This window comes from Echinops telfairi, unplaced genomic scaffold (genome assembly GCF_000313985.2).
Source record: "Echinops telfairi isolate 266 unplaced genomic scaffold, ASM31398v2 ScPeMD7_7;HRSCAF=31, whole genome shotgun sequence".
In the NCBI taxonomy this organism is placed as follows: domain Eukaryota; kingdom Metazoa; phylum Chordata; class Mammalia; order Afrosoricida; family Tenrecidae; genus Echinops; species Echinops telfairi.
Window position 1 is genome coordinate 17,619,664 of NW_022103904.1, and position 23,993 is coordinate 17,643,656.

General features: G+C 39.0%; 2 protein-coding genes across 4 annotated transcripts in view; one reads left to right on the forward strand and one right to left on the reverse strand.

The window, feature by feature from the left end:
- Nucleotides 1-3,621, reverse strand: part of CUNH7orf57 (chromosome unknown C7orf57 homolog) — a 39,764-nt gene extending 36,143 nt beyond the window's left edge. The window contains exons 1-2 of one of the 3 annotated variants that reach the window (XM_045286382.1): nucleotides 3,544-3,621; nucleotides 3,173-3,245 (exon numbers count right to left, since the gene is read on the reverse strand). In XM_045286382.1, coding sequence (XP_045142317.1) covers nucleotides 3,173-3,227 — 55 coding nt within the window. In that variant the 5' untranslated portion in view covers nucleotides 3,228-3,245; nucleotides 3,544-3,621. Of the gene's footprint in view, nucleotides 1-3,172; nucleotides 3,336-3,543 lie in introns of those variants that run through there. The other 2 variants (XM_045286381.1, XM_045286383.1) reach the window with 2 other exon arrangements.
- The window catches only part of SUN3 (Sad1 and UNC84 domain containing 3), a 50,416-nt gene continuing 29,897 nt past the window's right edge, over nucleotides 3,475-23,993 (forward strand). Inside the window, exons 1-5 of the mRNA XM_013006001.2 lie at nucleotides 3,475-3,844; nucleotides 3,893-4,001; nucleotides 14,189-14,242; nucleotides 21,810-21,871; nucleotides 23,129-23,232. Of these exons, the coding sequence (XP_012861455.2) occupies nucleotides 3,475-3,844; nucleotides 3,893-4,001; nucleotides 14,189-14,242; nucleotides 21,810-21,871; nucleotides 23,129-23,232 (699 nt within the window). The remainder of the gene's footprint in view (nucleotides 3,845-3,892; nucleotides 4,002-14,188; nucleotides 14,243-21,809; nucleotides 21,872-23,128; nucleotides 23,233-23,993) is intronic.

Genomic DNA, 23,993 nt, shown 5'->3' on the forward strand with positions numbered 1-23,993 from the left:
TTTACAAATTCAGGTCCATTCCAGTTTTCCTTCATCAGTCATGACTAAATTGGTAAGAACTAACTTGAAGTCCTTCCGAAAACAGACTTTTTAACTTTTAACTTTGTTAGGGCAACCACATGCTGGAGTAAACCATCTTTCATTGTAAATGACCGGGTCTGGCTTCCCTGAAAGACCTCAGGGTCTCTAGGAAAAGGTTCCAGGAAGAGGAAGTTTGGCACACCAGTAGGCAAAAAGGATGGGGGAGGGGGAACCAAGGAAGTAACTCTGCTTCTTCCCAACAGTAATCGTGACCCATATCAAGCATGGCCATGGGAGGGAAACTGACCATGGGCCTGGCAAGGAAATGCCATTCCCGCAGTGGCCCTGTCAGCTCCAGAAGTCCAGACAGATCCTAGGCAGCTGGGGTGAGACCGCCCACAACACTCCCTGGAGACATTTAGGGGAGCTACTGTCAGGAGTTACAGGTGTTGGCCAAACCCCAGGGATTTTGAGTTGCTAGTGTTTATTTATGAGCCTACAGAGAGAAGATATCTGGGGATATCCAGGCAATAAGTGTCTTATGCAAACCAAATATCCAAGTATCAGAGGGGGTAAAAATCAAATCTGATGGAAAACTTTGGAAACAAATTCCAGAAAGAATTTTAAATACAAGAAAATGTCACTGATGTGGTACAAGTGTCTCATTATATGTAGTACCACTTATTAAAATTGATTGTCATAAGTTCATAAAGTTCAGAGTCGAACGCATGTCCTGCTCATGAAAGATGCACATGAAAATGGTGTTGGATAAATGAATTATTGTAAGCACACAGTAAGAATCTTCCTTAGACGCAAGCATGGTAGACTTCATCTCATTTACTTTAGACAGGCTATTAGGAGGGGACAGTAAGTGGGTAAGTGCAGCATGTTTGGGAAAGTGGAGTCAGTAAACAAAAGAGGAAAACCTTTAAAGAGATGGACTGATACAGTGGCTGAAACAATGGGCTCAAATATAGCAATAGTTGTACAGATGGTGAGAACTGGGCAATATTTAGTTCTGTGACAGAGGGTTACTATGAGTTGAAGCCAATTCAAAGGCTTCGAACAATAGCAAGCATACAATTGTTTCAGAAACAAGAAGCAATCATCCCCTAAGCAAAGAGCTTAGACATTCAATCTCTACTTAAAACTATAGCTGAGTGCACTACATTGAATTTAGCATGGCAAATCTTTTAGACACATAATTTTCAGTCATCAACGAAATCTACATTAGGCAAGTCTTAAAAGTAGTAAAAAATTGCAAAAAGTTTAAACAACTGCACAGAAGATCACAGGGAACCAACTTAATCAGGAGTAGGAGTTTAGCAGCTTTATATTCTGACCACACTCAACTCAAATATTTTCTCTTATGAAGCAAAGGCATTCGATGCTTGGTTACTTTTCCTCTCCATGTTTTCATTACTAATTAATCCACAGAGAACAGTGTATCTTCTACCTTCTCATTACTGGAAGCTTCAGTGCATGCAGACACACACTGAACTCCAATCTGTCTGACCATTTTATAAATATGCATGCCAAAACTCAAAAAAAAAGGGCAGGAATCAGTGTGAATCAACTCAAAACACACACACACACACACACATAATTATTGCTTTGCATTTATCATCCCAAATCAGAAGCCCTTGTATAATACCAAGGCGCTCTGGTGGCACTGTTTTATAAGCATAGCTCTAGCAATATTGGCCGTTCAAACCCACCAGCTGTCCCAAGGGAAAAGGATGAGGTTTAGTGCTCCCATAATTATTTCCCATAAAGATTTAAAACCTTGGAAACCCTATAGAACGTTCCTAAGAGTCAGAATCGCCTTGATGGCAGTGAGGTATATGATACTGATCTTATTCACTTTGTATATGCCAGGCATTAGTACCTTTATCTTATTTATTTTATTAATGAAGAAACAGAGGTTATAAGAGACCAACTTAAGATCCCTCAGCAGGAAATTGCACCCAGCTCTCTAGGCCACAGTACAGTGTTTTGTAAACCATGAAGGCTTCGGGAGAAACACACCAGCTCCTGTCTTTCAGGAGTGTCGGCATCAGAAAACGCAAGTGAAAGCGCAGGCTGTAGAGCAGTGTTTCCCAAAGTGGGTGATACTGTCCCTTGGACATGCTGGAACGATCCATGGGGCTGCAGAAGCAGATACCCACACTTTATCCTGGATTGTGGGCTATAGTACAAAGGTTTTTTAATAAGTTTGCAGACCTATGTGTAGAGCCACACTGTTGGTTGTTAGGAGTGTGACTGTGAGCAAGTGACTTAAAACCCTGTGTGCCTCAACTATAAAACAAGGTTTATGATACCTGATAGGATACTTAGGTGGTCAAATGCACTAGAACTGCGTTACTCTGTTTAGTGCCATTCTTCCAGATAGGGTCATTATCAATCGAGACAAAGTCTGAAACGCTTCAGTGCACACCCGGAGCACCCAGGACATGCTCTGCAGGGCTGGGCTTTCTTCCCTGTCCAGTTGCTAGTGTGGTCAAGGGTCACTAATGGTGGTTTTCAATCAGCTCTGAGCTAGAAGAATCTCTCCCAGCTCAGCTCCTTAGCCCTTTCCCTTCACCAAGTGGAAAGGAAGAAAAACAGGTCCCAGCATCCCACGTCTTCTTTCGCTGGCGCCCAACTTCAACCCTGGCAAGTAAGACAACGAGTGTATGAATGGTAGGAAGGAGGGCTCTCAACTGAATCCATGTTGTCGGTTTTCCTGCCACTTAAACAGGGAATAGATTTCACTTGTTTGGAGTCTGCTTTAGAAACTAGAGATAATCGATGAAACAAGCGAGGAGACAGCTGGAAAAAATTACGTAAGCCAACATTGAGGGGGGCTGGAGGAGGTTGTAGGAATTACCTAAGGTTAGAGTACTACAAAGAAAATTTCAAAGACACCCCATTGTTGCGATTGAGGCCATTAATAGGCAATATTGGTTTTCTCTTATTGAAAATCATTTTTGAGTTCATTTTAAATATTTCCCTCTGTTTTGCCTGAACACTCCGGCACACGGGGCAGTCTGGTAGATTTCTCTAAGTGTATAACTTTTAATCTTGCTGTCCCGTTCGTTCCTCCCCGCTTTCCACTTAAAGGAATTCGTTTTTCCCGACCTCCAGCAGAGCTCCCGGGAAAGGTACTCACCGCAGGGCGCGTAACGGTTGGTGGCGCCTTGCAGCTCCTTGCTTGTGTTCCTCATGCCTGGGGTCCAGGAGCTCTGCTAAGAGAACAGGCAGACCGCGCTGGTGATGCTTTCTCGAGCACCTTCCAGTAACTACCAGTGCTGACCCGCCGCCAGGCACGGCAGCTGGAAAAGTGAGCCCCACATTCCCCTGGTAGGTGTTGCCTGCTATACTAGACACCACACGCAAGTTGTAAATTGGGTAATAGATCATTGTGGACTGGGTGAATCGGAAGTCTAGTTCGCGCAGTGCTCAAACTACGTGATGCGCTCAGACCTTGGACTTGACACTTTGGTCCAGGTACAGAAGACCAGAACCCCCGCCCCGACTCACCCACTCTCCAAGGTGTCTCCCAGAGTGCCGCCCCCAGCGCCCCGAGGCTGGAGTTTGTATAGGCAGAAGAGTCAAAGCCCAAACTCCCGGCACTCGGCGCCCGAACCAAAACACCCGTCGCTGGGCAACCCCAATCTGAAAGGCCGGTGGCTCCGGGAGCCAATCCGGGAGCTCGTGGCCCAGCTGCCAGCCAATCACGGACAGGAGGCGCTACCGGTCACCTGCGCAGGGCAGGGCCCGGGCAGGAAGTCTGAGATGGGGCTGTGGACCCAGCTTTCAGCTGCTGTCGGGAGTGGGGCAGGTAGGGGTTGAGACTGACTCTTCATCGTTCTCTTCCTTTTTTTCCCAGAAGGAAAACCCACTTCCCCGTATATCAGCCCGGAACAACAGGTAACACTATTCAAGCAAGTGGAACCCAAAGCAACAAAACACTGCCAGCCAGTAGATCCCGACGCAAGGTGACTCTAGTATGGCCAAGCCACCTTAAAATAAAAGACTGGGATATGCCTTTCATGCAAGGAAATGAATCCTGCCTGGGCATGGTACAAAAGAAATCACCCACCCCCGCCCCGGACTCCCTACTAGCTGTGAGTGTGCAGAGGCTTGCTAGGCTCCTGTTACACAAGGGTCTGTTAACCGCAACTGTTAACCCAACTCCAAACCACTAACTGCTTTGTGGGGGAGAACGATGTGACTTCTACGTCAGTAAAGTCTTGAAAACCTACGGGCACTTTCCCCTTTTGTACAGGGTTACTGTGAGTGCGAATCAACTCAGTGGCAGTCAGGTTTTGTTGGTTTTTGCTTTTGAGGGGTGAGTAGTTAGTTCCTAGATGGTGTAAAAAGCCTAAATGATTAGGATAATACCAAAAATTAATGTAACATAATATTTTATTATGGGTAGATAAAATCAGAAGCAGTAGACTCAAAAAAGCTGAGAAGGTGCTCAGAAAAGTGACAGTGAACATGGGTTAATAAGTCATTATTATGTTAATTTATCTGAATATAAAAGCACTACTAGGGTTTCAAGGTCTATTTGTTACAGATTCAAATAATCAGACCTGGAATTCTTCCTACTCAAAACTGCCCACACATATTTCCCCCCAAAGGCCCCAAATCATAAAGCAAAATGTTCTCCATTAATTTGCAAACTATATTGTGTGACCTTAAAGCAACATCAGGAAACTAGTTCTTTCAAGATTCAAAAAGGACACCTACGGATGGATAACCTGGTTGTGCCATCCCTATTCCACGAACCTAGAGAATTTCAATGATTTTATAATTCTCTCCTTTTGATCCTGCTTCTGTTATAGACTTCTTGATCACAAATGTGCCAGACACCATCTGATTCTTCTGGCTATATGGCAAAGTAGACACCTGTTAATGGAGGTAATCAGAAAGGGAGTCTAGTTCTTCTTCCACCTGCCTTTCCCTTCTTTTGATGTTCCCTATGAACTGAGACCAACTGTTTTACTTGGGGTTGCTGCTTGCAAGCCCTTAAATCTCCAGACATTTATAATGGATGAGAAATAGAATACAGTATTAGATAAATTAACTGAGATGACCTACAAAAATATGGCTTTAGGTCTTCACTACACTTTGCTACACTACCCCAGTGATCTCTTCATGAAGGTGAGTATTGAGTAGGGCCATGTCATAAGAACTAATTAATGGTTCTTAGAATGGAGCTAGAATTAAGTGCAAGTCTAAAGTCCAATCATATATTTATAGTTTATAAATGTCTGAGGTTCCTTTAGAGACATCATTATCATTTTATAATGGAAAATATTATAAATCATCCCCTTGGGACATAAGTTATCTTAATATAAGATAACTATCTTAAAATAATAACGTAATGTTACTATTTAAGCCAGTGTTATAGAATCTAATACATTGTTGAGAAAAGTAGAGATGGCTTTTCACATTGCAATGTATGAATTGTTAACTTGTACAGATAAAACTCTTAAGTGACTGGATACTATTTACAGGAATGATGGGGGTTGGTTTCAGGACAAATATTTCAATAACAGTCACTCACAAAGGCAAAACTGTGCCTACCAGACTACTACATGCTATAAGAAAGCAAGGAGACCATAAAAATAGTGAACATATTGTAATCCTGGGCCACCATTCATTAGGCACCACCCAAAGTGCAACGAGCTCCAATGTCATAACCTAAGCTAGCAATTATCTGCTTCTTTTTACAATAGGGCGGTTCAGCCTTAAGCCTAAAGGAGTGCGTCAGTTCTTTAAATCTGCTATAGGTGAGTTTTAAGTAAAGCCCAGTTGGCTTAGTCGGGTTTTCACATGGAAACCTCTGGTGTGAGTGGTGGAGGATGTTGCTTGCCTTGAGAGGACTGGGTTTAAAGTCCCAGAAGTCTGTAACATACTACCTGAGTCACCACAGGTAGAAACTATGGCTGGATGGAAACTAGGTCAAATAGTCCAATTAGGAAATAGTACCAGGAATATTCTCCTCTGTTGATTTGGGGTAACTTTAAGATCATGTGGTATGTCAGCAACTGAATGGCCTTCTCCCTCCCTGCTTACCTTCAGAAACTGACTCCAGCTGAGCTGAGGTCTCCTCTATCAAAGTGGTTTTTAAGATGTGCATATAAAGGGGGAGATGTGTACATATTGTTCATGAGTACTACACAGGTTCTCTACCTCAGTTCTTGGGAGACCGAATTGGAAGATTACATTTCCTGAGAGCAAAATCTTGCCTTCATCTTGGTGTTTATAGCAGTAGACTCATACCATATTTGTCCTTTTGTGATAGACTAACTATATTTAATAGGAGCTCTGGTGGTATAGTGGTTTGGAATTGGGCTACCATCTGCATGGTTGGCAGTTCAAAGCCACTAGCAGCTCCATGGGAGAAAGACTGGGCTTTCTACTCCTGCAAACAGTTACAGTCTGGTAAACCCATAGGGGGTTACTATGAGTTAGCATTGGCTCCGTGGACGTGACTTAACTTCATTTAGCATAATGATCTCTGTATCCCTCCATGTCATGAGGTGTTTCATGATTTCAACGCCATTTTTTTCAGGAATGCATAGTATTGCTTTGTGTGTATGTACCATATTTTCTTTATCCATTCTTCAACAATGGGATTTCTGTTGTTTCTAGCTTCCGGCTATTATGAACTGTGCTGCTATAAACATGGGGGAGCATAGATCTGTAGCTCTGCAGAATATGCCCAACAAAAGCACTGCTGGGTCATATGGTACTTCTCTTCACAGTTGTTTCAGGTAGTGCTATATTGCTTTGCACATGGTTGTATACGTTTGTAACCCCACCAGCAGTATATAAACGTTCTAGTCTCTCCATATCTTTTCCAGCATTTGTGCTTTTAAAAAATTTTGCTATTGTTGTGGATATGAGGTGATACTTTGTGATATGAGGTGATACTTCATTGTTGTTTTAATTCATATCTCTCAGATGACAGTGATCATGAGCATTTACTCATGTGTTTATTAGCCATTTGAGTGCATTCTCTGGTGAATTCTCTGTACATTTCCTTTGCCCACCTTTTAATTAAATTATTTGTGTTCTTCTTCTTGAGATGTTACCAAATTCTATATATTTTAATGATTAGTCCTTGTATGTTGTGTTGTTACCAAAGGTTCTTTTTTCCCAATCTGTGGGTTTTAATCTTACTCTTTTGGTAGGATCTCTTGATGTGCATCTCACTCACTCATGCAATGCCATTCAGCCAATACTGACTCATAGCGACGACCCAATAGGACAGGGGAGTACTGCCCCCGTGTGTTTCTGAGACTGTAACTCTATGGCAGTAGGAAGTCCCATCTTTCTCCATTAAGACAGCTAGGTTCATGTTTGAAATTTGTAAAGTGAAATTTTTCTAAGCTGTGTTATATTGGCAATTTGATAGTTGGGGTATTGTAGCTGGCTTTTGTCTCTGTAATATTTTCATAGTTTCTGGTAAAAATTACACATCTGGCATGTTCTCTCTTAGTTTAATTTTAAACAAATTTAATAAAATATAACTACCCCTAACAGCTTAATTTCCTAAAACTAAGTATCCATAAACTAAGTATCTGTAAACCACATTATCATAAAAAAAACGAAACACTTCACTGAAAAAGAAAAACAGCCTTTCCAAGCGGAGTTTGGTCCCGGCTGATTGCTGCTTGAAAGTGAGCGGTCGCGTGGGTCTGGGTGTTTTCTGAGCCCTGCCACACACGGATCCTGAGGTCTGTCCAACCGTCCAGGGTCATCTGGTATGTGAGAAAAAAGCCCCAACCTGGTCCATCGTCAGCAATAAGAACAAAAGACCAAGAAGTTACTAAATGTGCAGGGCACAAGTTGCTGGCAGACGTGGCAACGGCAGGAACCCCTGCGCCTGGGTTGTTAGAATTCGACCACCATTGTTTGGATTTAATGAACAATGGCATTTTTTGGCATAGGCAACGACGAAAACATTTTGTAACTGTCTCTCAGACGATGCGCATCATACTGCGTGCTAGTGCTAGTTAAACAAGTGATGTCAACAAATCAGCTATTCAGATAATTTAGATTTTTAACATAATGAGTAAGAAAAGAGGATGCAAATTCAACGATGATCTAAGAAGTGGATTTCCTTTTATTAAACTAACCAAAAGCGATTACATGGTAAAATGTGAGAAATGTAATGGTGAATTTTCTATTTTGCATGGCGGGAAGAATGATATTTCAAAGCACTTGGAGACACAGAAACATAAAAGATATTTAAATACTGCTGCATCTTCCTCCAAAAAACAGGAATTTTTTTGGGAAAACAACTTATGGAGATGAAGAAAAGAAATTAGCATCAGCAGAAGGACTTATGTCTTTTCATGCTATTAATCACAACCATTCCTTCAGATCTATGGACTGTACATCACAAGTTGTCAAAAAGTTACTCAACAAAAAACTTTCCTGTGCTAGAACAAAATCTGAGGCAATTGTGTGTAATGCGGTTTCCCCATATGCATTTTCAGAATTAAACAAAAATCTAGAAAAAAAATTTTAAAGAAAGAAAAATAGTGCAAGGCTTTGTTTATATATTTCTGTTAAATATTGCCTAATTACCTATATACAATGAGGTACCCCCCCAAAATGGATTTTCCGCCAAAACTAACTTTTTTTAAAAAACAAAACAACCTTATCACCTTCCAAGTACCCTCCATTACACTTAATACATTTGTCAAATCTGAGATTCCATTCTTGGAAAGATTTTTCAAACTCATCTGTTTGGATGGCTGACAGCACCTCCCGGATTTTTTCTTCACTTATTATACATCATCAAATCACTGCCCTTTTACGTCCCTCTGTATTCACAGAAACAAAAGAAATTGATTGGAGTGAGGTCGGGTGAGTAAGGAGCATGGGGCAACAGAGGCATGGTACTTTTGCTGAAAACTGCCGCACTGAGATGGCTGTGTGAGCAAGTGCATTGTCCTGGTGCCAAAAACAGTTCCCTGTCTGCCACAAATCAGGTCCTTTTTTGTCACACACGATTACACTATCTTTACGGAAACTCTAAATAGAAAGCTTGATTAACAGTCTGACCTGGTGGGACAAACTCCAAATGCACTAGGAGTCAACATTTTCATTTATTCAGGAAGTTGACAGAAGTCCGGAATGAGGTTTGTCATCAATCAGCATTTCACCTTTTTGAAACGCGAAAACCACTTGTACACTTGATATTTACAGAGAGCACCTACCCAGGAGATGCCAGTGGGTGCACTAACTCAGAGCAAGGTGCTTGATGCTTGCCTTGCTGTCTGCTCCTGCGCAATTCTACGTGTGTTTTGGAACCCCATCATAAGATCAGGCAGATCGCAAACAATACGGTTTTAAAGTATATTCAAAGTTTCCATACAAATAGGAAATCTGTGCATTGAGGAATTAAATTTTCCATTTTGTAAAAATAAGCCAGTCATGATGATCCTTCACTGGATATGTATAAGTCCCACTCAATTATTATGTCTTCAGCAGTGTGTGCTTCCTATATTAAGCTTGGTATTCTGTGTATTCCCTGCTGTAGTAGGTCACCTAAATTTGTCCTAATTTTCTCGTTAAGGATCCTTATAGTTTGGGGAGTTACACTTAGGTCTCTAATCCATCTTGGGTTCATTTTTGTGCATGAAGGGAGAAGTAGGTCTTCTTCATTCTGCAAATGTAATTGGTTTTTCTAGCACCAGCTGCTGAACGGGGTGCCTTTTCCCCATTTAATGTGGGGTTTTTTTTCCAGTCCTTTATTGAATATCAGTTGCCTGTGGATGGATGCTTTTATTTCTGTTCCATTGACTTATGTGTCTGTTATTAGTACCAGGTTGTTTTGACTAGTGATGGCTCTGTTACAGGTTTTTGAGGTCAGTAGTACAAGGCCTCCTCCTACATTTTTCTTCTTTGTGAGATTTTTGTTTATCCAAGGGTTCTTCTCTCTCTCTCTATGAAGTTGGTTATTTGTCTTTTCATTTCTTTAAAGACTGAAATTGGGATTTAAGTTGAAATTGCATTATATTTATTGATTACTTAACATAGGGTTGATGTTTTCACTCTATTAAGTCTACCTATCCATGAATATGGGATATTCTTCCTTTTTGTAGGTCTCCTGGTTTTTTGTAGTGGTGTTCTATAGTTTTCCTTGTATAGGTCTTTTGTTCTTTTCTTTTTTTAATCCTAAGTATTTCGTCTTTTGTGTAGCTAATGTAAATGGTATTGTTTCCTTGATGTCTTTTTCTGAGTTTTTGTTGTTGCTGTTATAATGGAATTGGATTGATTTCTGTATGTTAATCTTGTACCTTGCTACTTTGCCAAATTCCTTGTTTTCTAACAATCTTTTTTTGGAGTCCTTGGGATACACACACACCACACACACACAGAGACATACACACATATGATATACATATATGTTTATGATTTCTTTCTGTTGTCTAATGGTTCTAGCTAAAACTTCTAGCACAATGTTGAATTAGATGGGAGTTCAATTAGAGGGGTGATAGGCAACAACCTGAGTGTCGAGGTAGTTAGATGATTTTATGTCAACTTGAGTTTTTATGAAAGTACAGAGGTGGATATCCAACCTGTCAATCAGGTCATAGCCTGAGGATGGCTTGTTGAAGCTGTGTTCTTCTTTTACGTGGGGAACCTGGGATTTCCCTCTTTCTCTGCTTCTGTGTCTTTCTGTTTGCTGGGATTCTGCCAATGACCCTAATAGGCTTGTTTCCACTGATTTGGTCCACATGATTTTGCATCCACCAGTATGTGATCTTCCTACTTCCTGGTTCCCCATTCTATGCCGCCAGCATGTTGCTACATGAGTCTGAAAAAGGTCTTGTGGACTAGCATTGGACTTATGGACTTAAGTTGGACTGGGATAGGATGCCTTCTTGATATATAATTACATCTTGATATAAGCCTCTTTATTTTTATTGTTTTTAATCACACATGGGAGTTGGCTATCAAATGCCTTTTCTGCATCTATTGATATGACCACATGGTTCTTTTGTCTTTTTTGTGTGGCGAATTATGTTGTTTTTTCTAATGTTTAATCAACCTTGCATCCTTTGGATGAATCCCACTTGTTGTGTTGTGTTATTATAATTATTGTTTTATAAGTTGGTAGATTCTGTTGGCCAGAATATTGTTGAGTTTTGTGTCCATGTTCATGAGGGTTATTGATCTGTACTTGTCTATCTTTATGGGAGCTTTGTCTGGTTTTTATAGCAGGAATATGTTCACTTCATAAAATGAATTGGGGAGTTTGTTGTCACTTTATATATTCTGGAATACTTTGTGTAGAATTGAGTTATTTAGTAAAAGCTTGGTAGAATTCCCCTGTAAAGCCATCTTGTCCTGGGCTTTTCTTAATTTGGAATAAATTGATGACTTTCTCTATATCTTCTTTTGCTATGGGTCTGTTAAAATTTTCTAGTTATATCTGTGTTAATTTGGGTAGATAGTGTATTTCTAGGTATCAGTCAATTTCTTCTAGGGTATCAAGCTTCTTGGAGTACAGCTTTTCATAGAAGTGTTTTATTATTCTTTTATTTCAGTTCAGTCTATTGTTACAGTGCCCTTTCATCTCTAATTCTAGATATTTGCATCCTTTCTTTCCCTTTGTTAAGTTTGCCAGAGACTTGTCAATTTTAATGTTATAGAAGAACACACTTGTCTTGTTTTTTTTCTCATTGTTTTTCTGTTTTCCAGATCAGTTATTTTTGCAATAATTATGATTTTTCTTCTACTGTGGGGGTTTATGATGTTGCCTTTGTTCTAATTGTTGGGCATGCATTAAATTGTTGATTTCAATTTTCTCTGTTTTTCATGTGTGCATTGCTTGCTATGTATTTGCCTCTGATGACTGCTTTTGCTGTGTCCCAAAAGTTTTGGTTTGTTGTGTTATTGTGTTATTTTGTTCAAGGAACATCTTAATTTCATCCCTTATTTGGACTAATACCCAGGCTTTTTTAAAGTAATGAGTTATTCAGTCTCCATATGTTTGTCCTTATGTTCCAGTTTTATAATTCTTCTCATGCTTTGTAGGATCTCAGTGTGTATGAATTTGGTCTATTTTAAAAGTATCAACTATGGGTTTGGTGAAGAACGTCTAATTTGTTGTCGGGCTGAAGTACTCTGTATATATCTAGGAGGGCAGGCTGATTTGTTGTGTTGTGAAGTTCTTTATTTCTTTCTTAATCATCTGCCTTTCCTTGAGAGTGGTGGCTTGAAGTCTGCTACTATTATTTTTGAGTTTTTTTATTTATCGCTTCAGCTCTGTGAAGATTTGATGTATTTAGAGGGCCTTTTGCTGAAGCTAGTATATTTAAGGTCTAAATTAGAAAAACATGGTGCCCAAACTAGACATGAATAATGGGATGCTTGCAATCTGACTTGCTCATCGTGGCTTCATCAGCCATTGCCACTCTGAATCAGGAGAAGCCTCCTACCTGACACTCTACCCATGGACTTGGGAGTTGGTTGCCTCTCCAACTGTGTTAAAAATGTTTCTATAATTTCCTTGATAGAAATTTCTATGTATATATAAATATATAAGCCTCACTCCTTTTGTTTTTCTAGAGAACCTGTACTAAAGAGGGAACGTTAGAATTCTGAATACATTTGGAAATCTCAAATACTAATCAGAATAAGCATCATGTCTTTTTTATGTGGTGGATTACATTGTGATGGTGGGGAAATATAATTTGAATCAAGTAACATCACCCAAACATATTGGGAAGGCACTCCAAAAGGGGCCGGTGGAATTGAGTTATATAGTTATTTGCTATGTTAATTTCTCAGTAGATAGCACTAGAGCAAGAAGGGTTCAAGGTCATTAGATACAGAAACAGAATCACCAAATACACGCAACATAACCTAAAACACAGCCGCAAGTCAGTCCTTTGAGTCCTACTTTTCGAAACTGGCTGCACAAAGATCATTTTCAAAATTAACTCAATAGCTGCGGCAAAATTCTTTGTGCTAAACTGCTTATTAAACTATTGTTTGACCGGAAGGGACTTAGTTAAAGAATTAACTAACTACCAAAGGGTAGATGACCTAGATGAATAGCCAACACAGGACAGACTGCAACACAGGACCAGATAAAGTATCAAAACAAAATGGTTTACAATTTATGGAGAAAATGTTAATCAATTTGGATAAAAGTAATAAACTCTCTGGGGTAGAAAACTAGGGCAAAGGTGAGTAGTTTTCTCAAGCTGTTTTTAGGATGGGTGAGTATTTTTGCAAGCTTACCCCAACCTCCCCCCCCCAAAGATCAAAGTTAAAAGGTCACATAAAGAACCTTTGTCTCCACAGATGCATAGATATTTTCAAAGGCTAACGTGTAAGAAGTCATTTGTCTTGGGCTGGAAGCTCCACTCAAAGCTCTTTGCTATAGGTATTTGTACTGATTTTTGAAATATCAGTGGAATTTTGAAATACCTCTTCCATCCTCATTATAACACACAAATCACCACAGCACAACAAACTGGAAGACAAGTATAGCAGAATAACCCACCACTGCTATCTGAGTCATACTGACCGTTTCAGAGTAAAATCTGACTCATACTGACCATATCACACATAGGGTTTTCAAGACTGTAAACCTTTATAGATGCCTCATATTTCTCCTGTAGAGTGGCTAGTGGTTTGAACCACTGATCTCTGGTAGCAGTACACTGCTGAATTCACAGCACCACCAGGGCTCCCTTACAGCAGAGTAGTGTGTACTTATTTAGCATGTTTTAAATATGTTACATTAAGACATTTTAAGCCTCGGTTTAGAAGGATGTGCTGTCACTTGGGCAGTGGAATGTGTGCACACAACCTCTGCAGATGATGGGGGTCCATATTGCCATTATGATGTGTCATAGATGAATGATGTAATAGAAGAGTCAGAGGCATTTCAAACTGACTCACTCACAGCTTTTCCCTTGAAGGAGAAACATTCGTGGAGTTTCAAAAAGAAAAGCAAAAACATCATTATATATTGTTATCTATAGTTTCATGCTTACCATAAGAGAGAAAGAGAACATGAATGATAGTTCTCTTTCTACTAGCTTCTTGTTATGCACTGTGGGAAAATGAGTGGAAGGCCAAAGACAAGAAAGTGTCCTAGGGTTATTAGAACTCATTTTGAAGAAACTGTTGGTAGTTCAAACATGAATTCAAACATGCTATCCCAGCACAGAAATCCTGACCCAAACTGGTATGTAACTTTGCAAATGTATCTCCTTAATATCTTATTCATGCTATAGAAATTATATATGCTATATGCACCCATGCTTTCTTCATTTTTTAGAAAAAATAATTTGAAATGGTTTTCAGGTTTCTCTCCCTTTCTGTGGCACAGTATATTCTATATATACATATTTAGATTAATTCTACTGAAACAGACAAAGCTATGCAAGGAAGGCCAGAAAACCAAATCCCTTGCCAGTGAGTTCATGCCAACTCATGATGATTCTGGGTATTACAGGGATGAACTATTCCATAGTTTTCTGGGTTGTAATCTTTACAGAAAAGATGGACAGGCTTTCTTCCCTGGCACTGTTGTATATGTTCAAGCTGCTGACTTTCAGGTAAGTAGTTGAGGGCAAGATATTTCTGCCATCTAAGGACCTTATGAAAGGGAAGCGTCTCTTTTAAAAAGATAACTTAAATAATAAGATGATTGCATTAATTTGAAAGTTCACAATTTATTCACTTTTTCTCTCAATCTCTACATTATGTATTACTTAGTACAGTGGCTTAGGTCTCTCTACTAAGAGAAAAAAGAGTTGTTGTTAGTTGCTGTTGAGAGAGCTTTGATTTCATGACAACCAATGACCATTAAATCTTGGGATGAGAATTGCCTTAGCAGCCTATGTCAACAGAAAAAACTAATTAACATATGCATCTTCTATTAGAACACAAGAGTCCCAGGATGGCACAAAGAGATAAATGCTTGACTACTAATAAAGAGTTAGACAGTTCAAATTCCCCTAAGATGCCTTGGAAAACAAGCGATCTGCTGATGTACTTCCGCACTGTCACAGCTTGGAAAGCCTGGGGGGCAGCTCTACTCTGCACACATTGAGTGTCTGTGAGTTGGAATCAACTCATCGACGACAACAATTAGAATGCAGACATGTTTAAAGAAAACAGTAAGGAACTGTCTCAGCAACCCCAAACCAAGGTACATACACAAAAGAACGGAAACAAAACCAGGAAACTGCACACCAGTGTTCTCAACAGCCAAAAGGTGGCAGCATCTGAAATGTTCATCAATAGATAAATGAATCAATGAAAAAGATGGTACATCCATACAATGGGCGATTACTCGGGCAGAAGTAGACATGCAGTTCTGATATAGGCTCTGACACAGATGACTCTCAAACAAACTGTGCTGAATGAAAGAGGCAGCTTACAGAAAAAGAAGTCAAAATCACGTTTATTAGCTAGCCTCACATCACCCTTGACTCACAGGAACCCCATGCACAAGAAAGCAAACAGTGCCAGGTTCTGTGCATCTCTGGGTCATTTGCGGGTTGGACCATGTGATCCAACCTCAGTGGATTTTCATGAGCTCAGTCTTTGAAGTAGAGCACCAGACCTTCCATCCTTTTTGTCTTGCTTTCAGGTGGCAGTGATAATTCAGTGGTAGAATTCTCACCTTCCATACAGTAGACCTGTATTCACGGGTATGCACCATTTAGTTCTCCCGTGCATGGAACCAATTCCAAGGCAGCAAACAGTACATATAAATACTTGTACTTCAGGGGGGCAATTGATCTGAGTAGCATTACTGTAAAGCATACAACTAGGAAAATGCTATGGGGCCCAGTACTACGCTCTAACACCTGATGTTACCAGGAGTCAGAGTTGACTTGATGTCTATTAAACTTTCAGATGCAAGCTCATTTTTGTATCCACTTTTTCTAAACGAAAGCACTAAACATTGTCTTTAAATGATGATAGTTAGTTCAGGATATTGAAGGAAATCAAGACTATGATAGGCAAAAACTTTATTCAGCAGAAGGGAGGTCATTATCACAAGAAAAAAGGACTTTTAATAGAATAGTGACCATACCATTTGAAAGTAATTTGGAAAAAAATCTTTGATAAAGAATAAGCTTAAACAATGTTTAAAAACAAAACAATCACCTAAAGGCTGTCGGTGTTAAGTGCCATCAAATAGGTTCCAACCCAGAGACCCTAAGGACAACAGAGCAAACCCTGCACAGTCCTGTGCCATCCTCACCATTGTTTCTCTGCCCGAGGCCACTGTCGCAGCCACTGTGCCAATCCATCCTGTTGAGGAGCTTGCTCTTGTTTTGCTGCCTTTCCAGGGACTGGCCTTTCCTGACAATATGTTCAAAGTCTGTAAAAAGAAGTCTTGCCATTCTTGTCTCTAAGGGACCACTCTAGCCTTTACTTCTTTGCTCTAGCCTTACTTCTTCCAATACAGATTGGTTAGCAGTCCACGGTACTTCCAATATTCTTTTCCAACACTGTAATCCCAAAGCATCAATTATTCTCAGGTCTTCCTTATTCATTGTCCAACTCTCACATCCAAATGAGGCAATTGAAAATACCATGGCGTGGGTCAGGCACACCTTAGTTCTCAAACATCCCTGCTTTTCAATGCTCTACAGAGGTCTAGTTCAGCAGACTTACCCAACGGGATGCATCATTTGATCTCTTGAGTACTGCTTCCATTAATATTGATTGTGGAGCCAAGAAAGAGAAAATCCTTGACAACTTCAACCTTTTCATTTATCAGGATGTTCCCTATTGGCCAACTTGTGAGGGTTTTGGTCTTCTTTACATTGAATCATAACTCATACTGAAGGCTGCAATCTTTGATCTTCATGTTCAAGCTGTCCTCACATTCGGCAAATAGAGATGTGTCTTCTACATATCACAGGTTGTTAATGAGCCTTCCTCCAATCCTGATGCCTCATTCTTCTTCTCCTCTGATGATTTGCTCAACACATACCATACATAAATATAGTGAGAGGATAAACCTTGATACACACCTTTCCTAATTTTAAATGAGGCAGTATTACCTTGTTCTGTTCTCACAACTGCCTCGTGATCCATGTACAAGTTCCACATAAACACAAACAAGTGTTCTGGAATTCCCACTCTTATCAAGGTTATCCATAATCTATTTGGGGCCACACAGCGGAATGCCTTTGCATTGTCAATAAAACACAAAATATCTTTCTGGTGTTTTCTGCTTTCAGCCAAGATCCATCCGACATCACCAATGATTTCCAAAAAGCTAGAGGTAGGAAAGTAGGATGAAAGTGTGGCATCAATGGATAGGAAATCTGAATATTTTAAACTGAGGTCAGCATATTCTTTGGAAGGAATAGGTTGACTAGAATCCTTTCCAATGATTTTATTCTACTTTAGTCAACAATCAATGCCCAGAAATGTCAAAACCAACACACAAAAATTGGACAAATCAGCTGCAAAATACCTTTATTTTTTTTGGTTAAGTATTGGAAAATGAAAATGTCACTTTGATAAAGGTACATGCATACCAACAGTGATATACAGATGTTTTAACCATACTTGCTGAAAGCCAAGAGGACATGAAGCACTTACTCATAAAGAACAAATACTACAGTCTTCGGCAGGGAAGACAGGTCAGTATAAAGAAAACAAAATCCCTCACAAATGGGCCCATAGGCAGCATTATAATAAGCTGAGAAAAGACTAATCTTGTCAATGATTTCATTTTATTTGGATCCACAATGTCCATGGAAGCAGCAGTCAAAAAATTAAATTATATACTTTATTGGACATATCTGCTGCATAGCTTTCCTTAAAGTGTTAAAGAACAAGAACGTTACTTTTAGACCTAGGATGTACTTGACCCAGCCATGATATTTTCAATCACCTTGTATGCCTATGATAACTGGACAAAAAATAAAGAATATTTCAGAAGAATGTATGTATTTGTATGGTGCTGATGAAAAATACTGAAAACAGCATGAGCTGCCACAAGAGCAAACATATTAGTCTTAGAGGAATTGTGATGAGAATGTTCTTTAGAAATGAGGATGACAAGATTTCATTTCACATATGTTGGACATTTTATCAGGAGAGACCAGTCCTTGAAAAAGGACATCACAAATTAGAACAGCAGCTAAAAAAAGAGACCATGAATGGGATGGATTGGCATAGAGTCTGCAAGAATGGACGTAAACATAACATTTGTGAGAATGCACTGTGTTTCCTTCTGCTGTGAATGACCCCAGGAGACCAATCATCTTCAGCAGGTAGACGGTGTAGGATCTGATGGAAGGGCTAAGGATGTACTTTGTCTCATACTTTGTGATTAGATTAATATATTCATTGTATGAAGGTTCATGAACTATTCAATTATTACTTTTCTGCAGTTATATTTCAATAAAAATAGTAAGGGAAGATTATGACAACTTTAATTTTATCAGATAGTTCTTAATTGCCATAATTGAATAACTTAATACATAATTTTTACTAAATCAGACAGATTTTTTCCTTTTATTTTAGCTCATGGCCTCTAGGACAATCTCATTAGTTTTCTTCTTATAAGTTTTTAAGACAGGCACAAAAACTTAACAATACACACACATTCACAATGTGTTTTCTGGGTGGACTAGAGAAACAAATTCAGACACTCTTATGTGTATAGGAAAGAGCTTTATATAAAGAGTAATCATACATTAAGAAAACATCCCAGGCCAGTGCAGATCAAGACCTTAAGTCTAATTTTAGCCCATATGTCCAGTACCAGTCTGTAAAATCCTCTTCAGACTCACACCGAGTGGAGGAAGATCACAGGCCAGTGGGTGTAAAGTCTTGTGGATCCACTGGTAGTGGAAGCATTTTATGCTGGAAGGGGTCTCCACGTGGCCAGCTACAAGGCTCTGGCTGCCATCAGCATTGCTCCATGTGGCTTGTCAACAGGAATGTCTCGCAAGGATTGAGTGTATTTGGCCTCCAGTGAGCTATTTATCTCCATGGCACCTCCAAATGAGGTCATCAAGTTGTGACCTTATTGACAGACTAGACTCCACCCCTTCACAATTTGACACAGATTATGTAGCTGCCACACACAACATCATGAAAATAATATTTTCTAAATTTTAAAGATGATGAAGAATGAAAGGTATTAGGAATTTAATGAAATCACAGACTCAACTGAGACTAACCAATTAAACATTTGTTGACTTGGTTGTAATGATTAGTGTTAAGTCCATATTTAAGGATAATAGTGTATCTACTACAAGAAACCAAAAGATACCTACATAAAGGGAAGAATATTCCATGTTGTATAATATGATACTTGGCCAGTTGACCTACCTCTTCACCCAATCTGAATCTGCTCTAGGCTCAAGTACTTCTCACTTGTTCCATGACAGAAATTTCTTCTCTGGCTTTTAAAATATTGTTACTGGTCTTTTATTTCTTATTCTTTCTGTTTAATTTTTTTTAATTGTTTCTGTTAGGTTTCCCAGTTTATGAAGCACAGAGGAGTGGACGGTAGAGACAATAATTGATGCAATGGTTTATGGGGAATGGGGGTGGGGAATGATGGGGAGGGTGAGGGAAATTGGAGAGCAAACAATGAATGCAGGGGGGACGAGAGAGCATTACAATTGATTGTGATGATGTATATACAACTATTTAAAAAAGCAATTTTACTCTGGAAGTGTATGATATTTGAATATTATATCAAGAACTACTAAAAAAAGAAGAGAAACTAAACTTGACCAATGGCCCATGGGTAAAGCAGAGTGTCTGCTTAAGGGACATTAAGTTTTTGTTAATGGTGGTGCAATAATTTGGAAAAGGATATCAATAATGGTTTTACAATATGAAAAGAATAATCATTGACACTGAATTATACACGTAGAGTTGTTGGATTGGAGAATTTTTGTTGTGTATATTTTTGCCACAATTAAAAAATGACAATTAAAATGAGTACAAGGAAGAAGAAAATTTTCTAAAATTGATTGTGGTAACAATTTTACAACCCTTCTTGATATAACAGAACTATTGAATGGTGTACTATGTGGATGGAGTGCTAATAAAACTTTTTTAAAAGAATATTCCATGTTTATGGATAGGAAGGCTTAACATTATGGAAATATCAAAATTATCCAAAGCAATCTATAAATAAAATACAATTCTGATCCATATCCTAACTTCATTTAAAAATTTTTTTTTGTAAAATGAATTACTAATGATATACGGAGATGGAAGAAAGACAGGATAATTAAATAATTTCTTAAGAAGAACAACTTTGGATACCTCACACTACTGACCACAAAGCCCATTACACAGTCACAGTCGTTACAACCGCCTGGTACTGGGGTAATGAAAGGTATATAGATGAATGGAACAGAGTAGAAAGCCTGGAAACAAATTCATTCACCTATAGACAGCTGATTTCAACAAATGGCTAAAAATCATGAAATTGGTAAGAGAGAGTCCTTCATCAAATGGTTCTGGAAAAATTGGATCTCTATATGCAGAAAAATTAAACAGGACTCATGTCAAACTCCATGTACATAAATGAATTCAAAATGGATCAGCAATCTAAATGTAAATTGCAGAATTATAAAAATCATCAGAAAATAATGTCAAACTTAAGGGCACTATTGTAGGGCATAGACACACTATCATTTATAATAAAAGAAACACATAGTAGAAGACAGTGGATAAATGGAGCCTACTAGAAATAAGATACAGTACATATGTACTTCAAAGACTTCAGCGAAATTTTTTGGCAATGACACAATGGACAAGGTATTGGTCTCTAAACATAAGAAAAAGATGAATAACCCAACTAGAAAGTGGGGAAAGGATGTGAACAAGCAATTCACTGCAGATGACATCCAAATGGCAAAAAAAAAAAAAATACCCTTCTGAAAGGAATGCTCACAATCATCCATCCAGGAAATGCAAATCAAAGCCATAATGAGATACCACCTTACATAGGCAATGACAGCTAAATTAAAAACAAAAACAATAAAAAAGAGCTAGTGTAGGCGAGAGTGCAGGCAGTCTGAAACCCTCATACACTGCTAGTGGAATTATAAATATGCACAACCACCGTGGAAAGCAATATATCACTACGTCAAACAACTGGGAGCAGAAATCCCATATGATCCAGCAGTCCCTCGGCAGTTATATGCCCTAAAGAAGTAAAAGTAATAGGACTAATAGACATCCACACATCTGTGCTCATTGCAGCACTGTTAACAGTAGCAGGAAGATGGAAGCAACCCAATTGTCCACTGGTAGACAAATGAGTAAAGAAATGTTTGTACATATGCATGATAGAACACAACAACGGAACCACGAAGTGCCTCACGGCATGGATGAACATTACGCTGAGTGAAATTAGTCAGCTAACCAAAGGCAAATGTTGTTTGAGGCCACTGTTAGGAAGGGAAAAGTCAAGAGAAAGGCGTTCATATTAGGGGCACGGACTTTGGATATTACCAAGGCGGGGAGGGCACGGGAGGAAAGAGGAGGCAATGGGCTATAGGGTTGACCAGTATTAACTTGGGTGAAGAGGAAGATAATAATCTACAAGAGGGAGAAGAGAAATCAAAGGAAGGGTGTAGAATAAGCTATTAAGGAGAGTTAGTTGATATCTAATTTAAACTGAATACAAAATTGATTATATGAAAAGTGAAACCTCCACATAATTCACAATGAAAATGTGATAAACAAATAAAAAAGTTAATGGTATGTATTGTATTTAAAATTTGAAATTTTGTTTTTAGGTTAATTAGATCACGGAAGATTTCCATAAGTATGACCCTTATATTGACCTTTATTCTCATAGGTAAGTCTTACCGTCTAATTACTTTTAAAGCCCTTTCACGGGATATTTTTAGGTGATAAGAGAAGTCGCAATGAAATGACTTGCATTTATAAATGGAGACCACAGAACATGCTAGAAGTTACTGGTATGATACAGTATATATTATGATTGTAAAAATAATAAAGATTTTAATTTGAAATGAAGAAAATTTGGAAACTGCTGTTTTCCTCTCCTAAAATTATTATATAGTATGACAAAAGTTGTTACTAAGTTAGGAATTCTTAGTTTTTCGTTTGTTTTGCAAACACTTCACACATCACAAGTCATCTTTTCTAAATTTGGTTGACTCAACTTGGGAGACGGTGACAAGCAAATATTTGCTCAGCATATCATTCCTGAAGAAATGACCGTTGAACATGCAGTTTGCAGTTTTCCAGTATCACAAACCACAACCCCCTTTTTACAATCAGAAAATTGCTCTTTAATATATTACCAGCTTGAAGCAAAATGTTACCATTAGAACCAAGATTGCAACCTAGCTATTGTCATGCAGTAGCATTTTATAAATGGCAGTATGCTGGGTGGTGTTCCATTGTGATTGCAAGTGGATTCCAACACTGCTGGCTATCCCAGCTCCCTGCCTCCCCAAAGTGAGTGGACCTTTGTTTTCTACCTGCATCTGTATGGATTAGAGTGTGTATTTCATCTCAGGGAGCCGGGAGACTGGGTATTGTGGTTTCTTATAAGACCTGCACATGGCTCAGCTCCTTTCTGCATCTGGACTGCTACCATTGGACCTTCCTGTTACATGGCCTCAGTCTCTCCTTGCAGAAATGTCCTCCCGGCACTACCTCAGACCCGACCACAGGAGTTCAACTGGCTGTATTGAGTCTCCACTTCAGTGCCTGTGTGCAGAGACAGCAGTGTGTACAGTATAATAATTGATATATACTTTGCTCATTTTGGAAATTACAGTCTATATTGCCTTGACATCTTTTAAGATTGAATTAGATATAGATAGGAGTATTTATTATGAATGCAAATGTCTCCTTTGTATTTGCAACTTGGTGTAAGCTTGCCAACTTGTTAGTCAAAGTGCAAGAGTGCTTGAGACACTACTGATGTGGACATTAGTTCAGTGGAATTAAATAGAACTCCAATTTTTTTTTTGTTAAGATCATGTATATCATGCATAGTAAAATTCATGTTAAATGTATATCAACTATTTTAGAAACATGTTTCCAATTAACAAAAAACTCTAACCTATTTTTTTAATAGGACTTCGAAATTGTGAATGGCTTAAAGGCAACGATTTTCCTCAAAAACCCAGGCAATTATATGATGTAATTGCAGAATATGGCTCAAGGCTTTATAGTTACCAGGTGATGTGTTCACTAAGAAATTTTGTATTTCACTCATTTACAATTTAATATGCTACAAAATTAGATAGGCTTTGACTATGTCTTCAGTTTTGTACAATGGATGCCTGGATGGATTGTGATAAGAGCTGTATGAACCCCCAATAAAGTGATTAAAAACAACAAACGGCCATCTAGCTCAGAAGCAACAAAGCCCACAATGAAGAGCACATCAGCTTGTGTATTCGTGAGGTGCCAAAGGGATCAGTTATCAGGCATCAAAGAACAAAAAATCACATATTGTGTGCTCACCTCCATGATCCGATCAATGAAGACAAATAGGTACATAAGCAAATGTGGTGAAGAAAGCTGATGGTGCCCGGCTATCAAAAGATATAGCATCTGGCGTCTTAAAGGCTTGAAGGTAAACAAGCGGCCATCTAGCTCAGAAGCAACAAAGCCCACATGGAAGAAGCACACTGGCCTGTGCGATCGTGAGGTGTCGAAGGGATCAGGTATCAGGCATCATCAGAACAAAACTTACCATAGAGAATGAAGGGGGGAGTGCAGAGTGGAGACCCAAAGTCCATTTGTAGGCCACTGGAGATCCCCTTGCAGAGGGGTCTCAGGGAGGAGATGAGCCAGACAGGGTGCAATGTAGCAACAATGAAAAATACAATTTTGCTCTAGTTCCTAAATGCTTCCTCCACCCACCACTATCATGATCCCAATTCTACCTTGCAAGTTTGGCTAGACCAGAGGGTGTACACTGGTATAGATAGGAA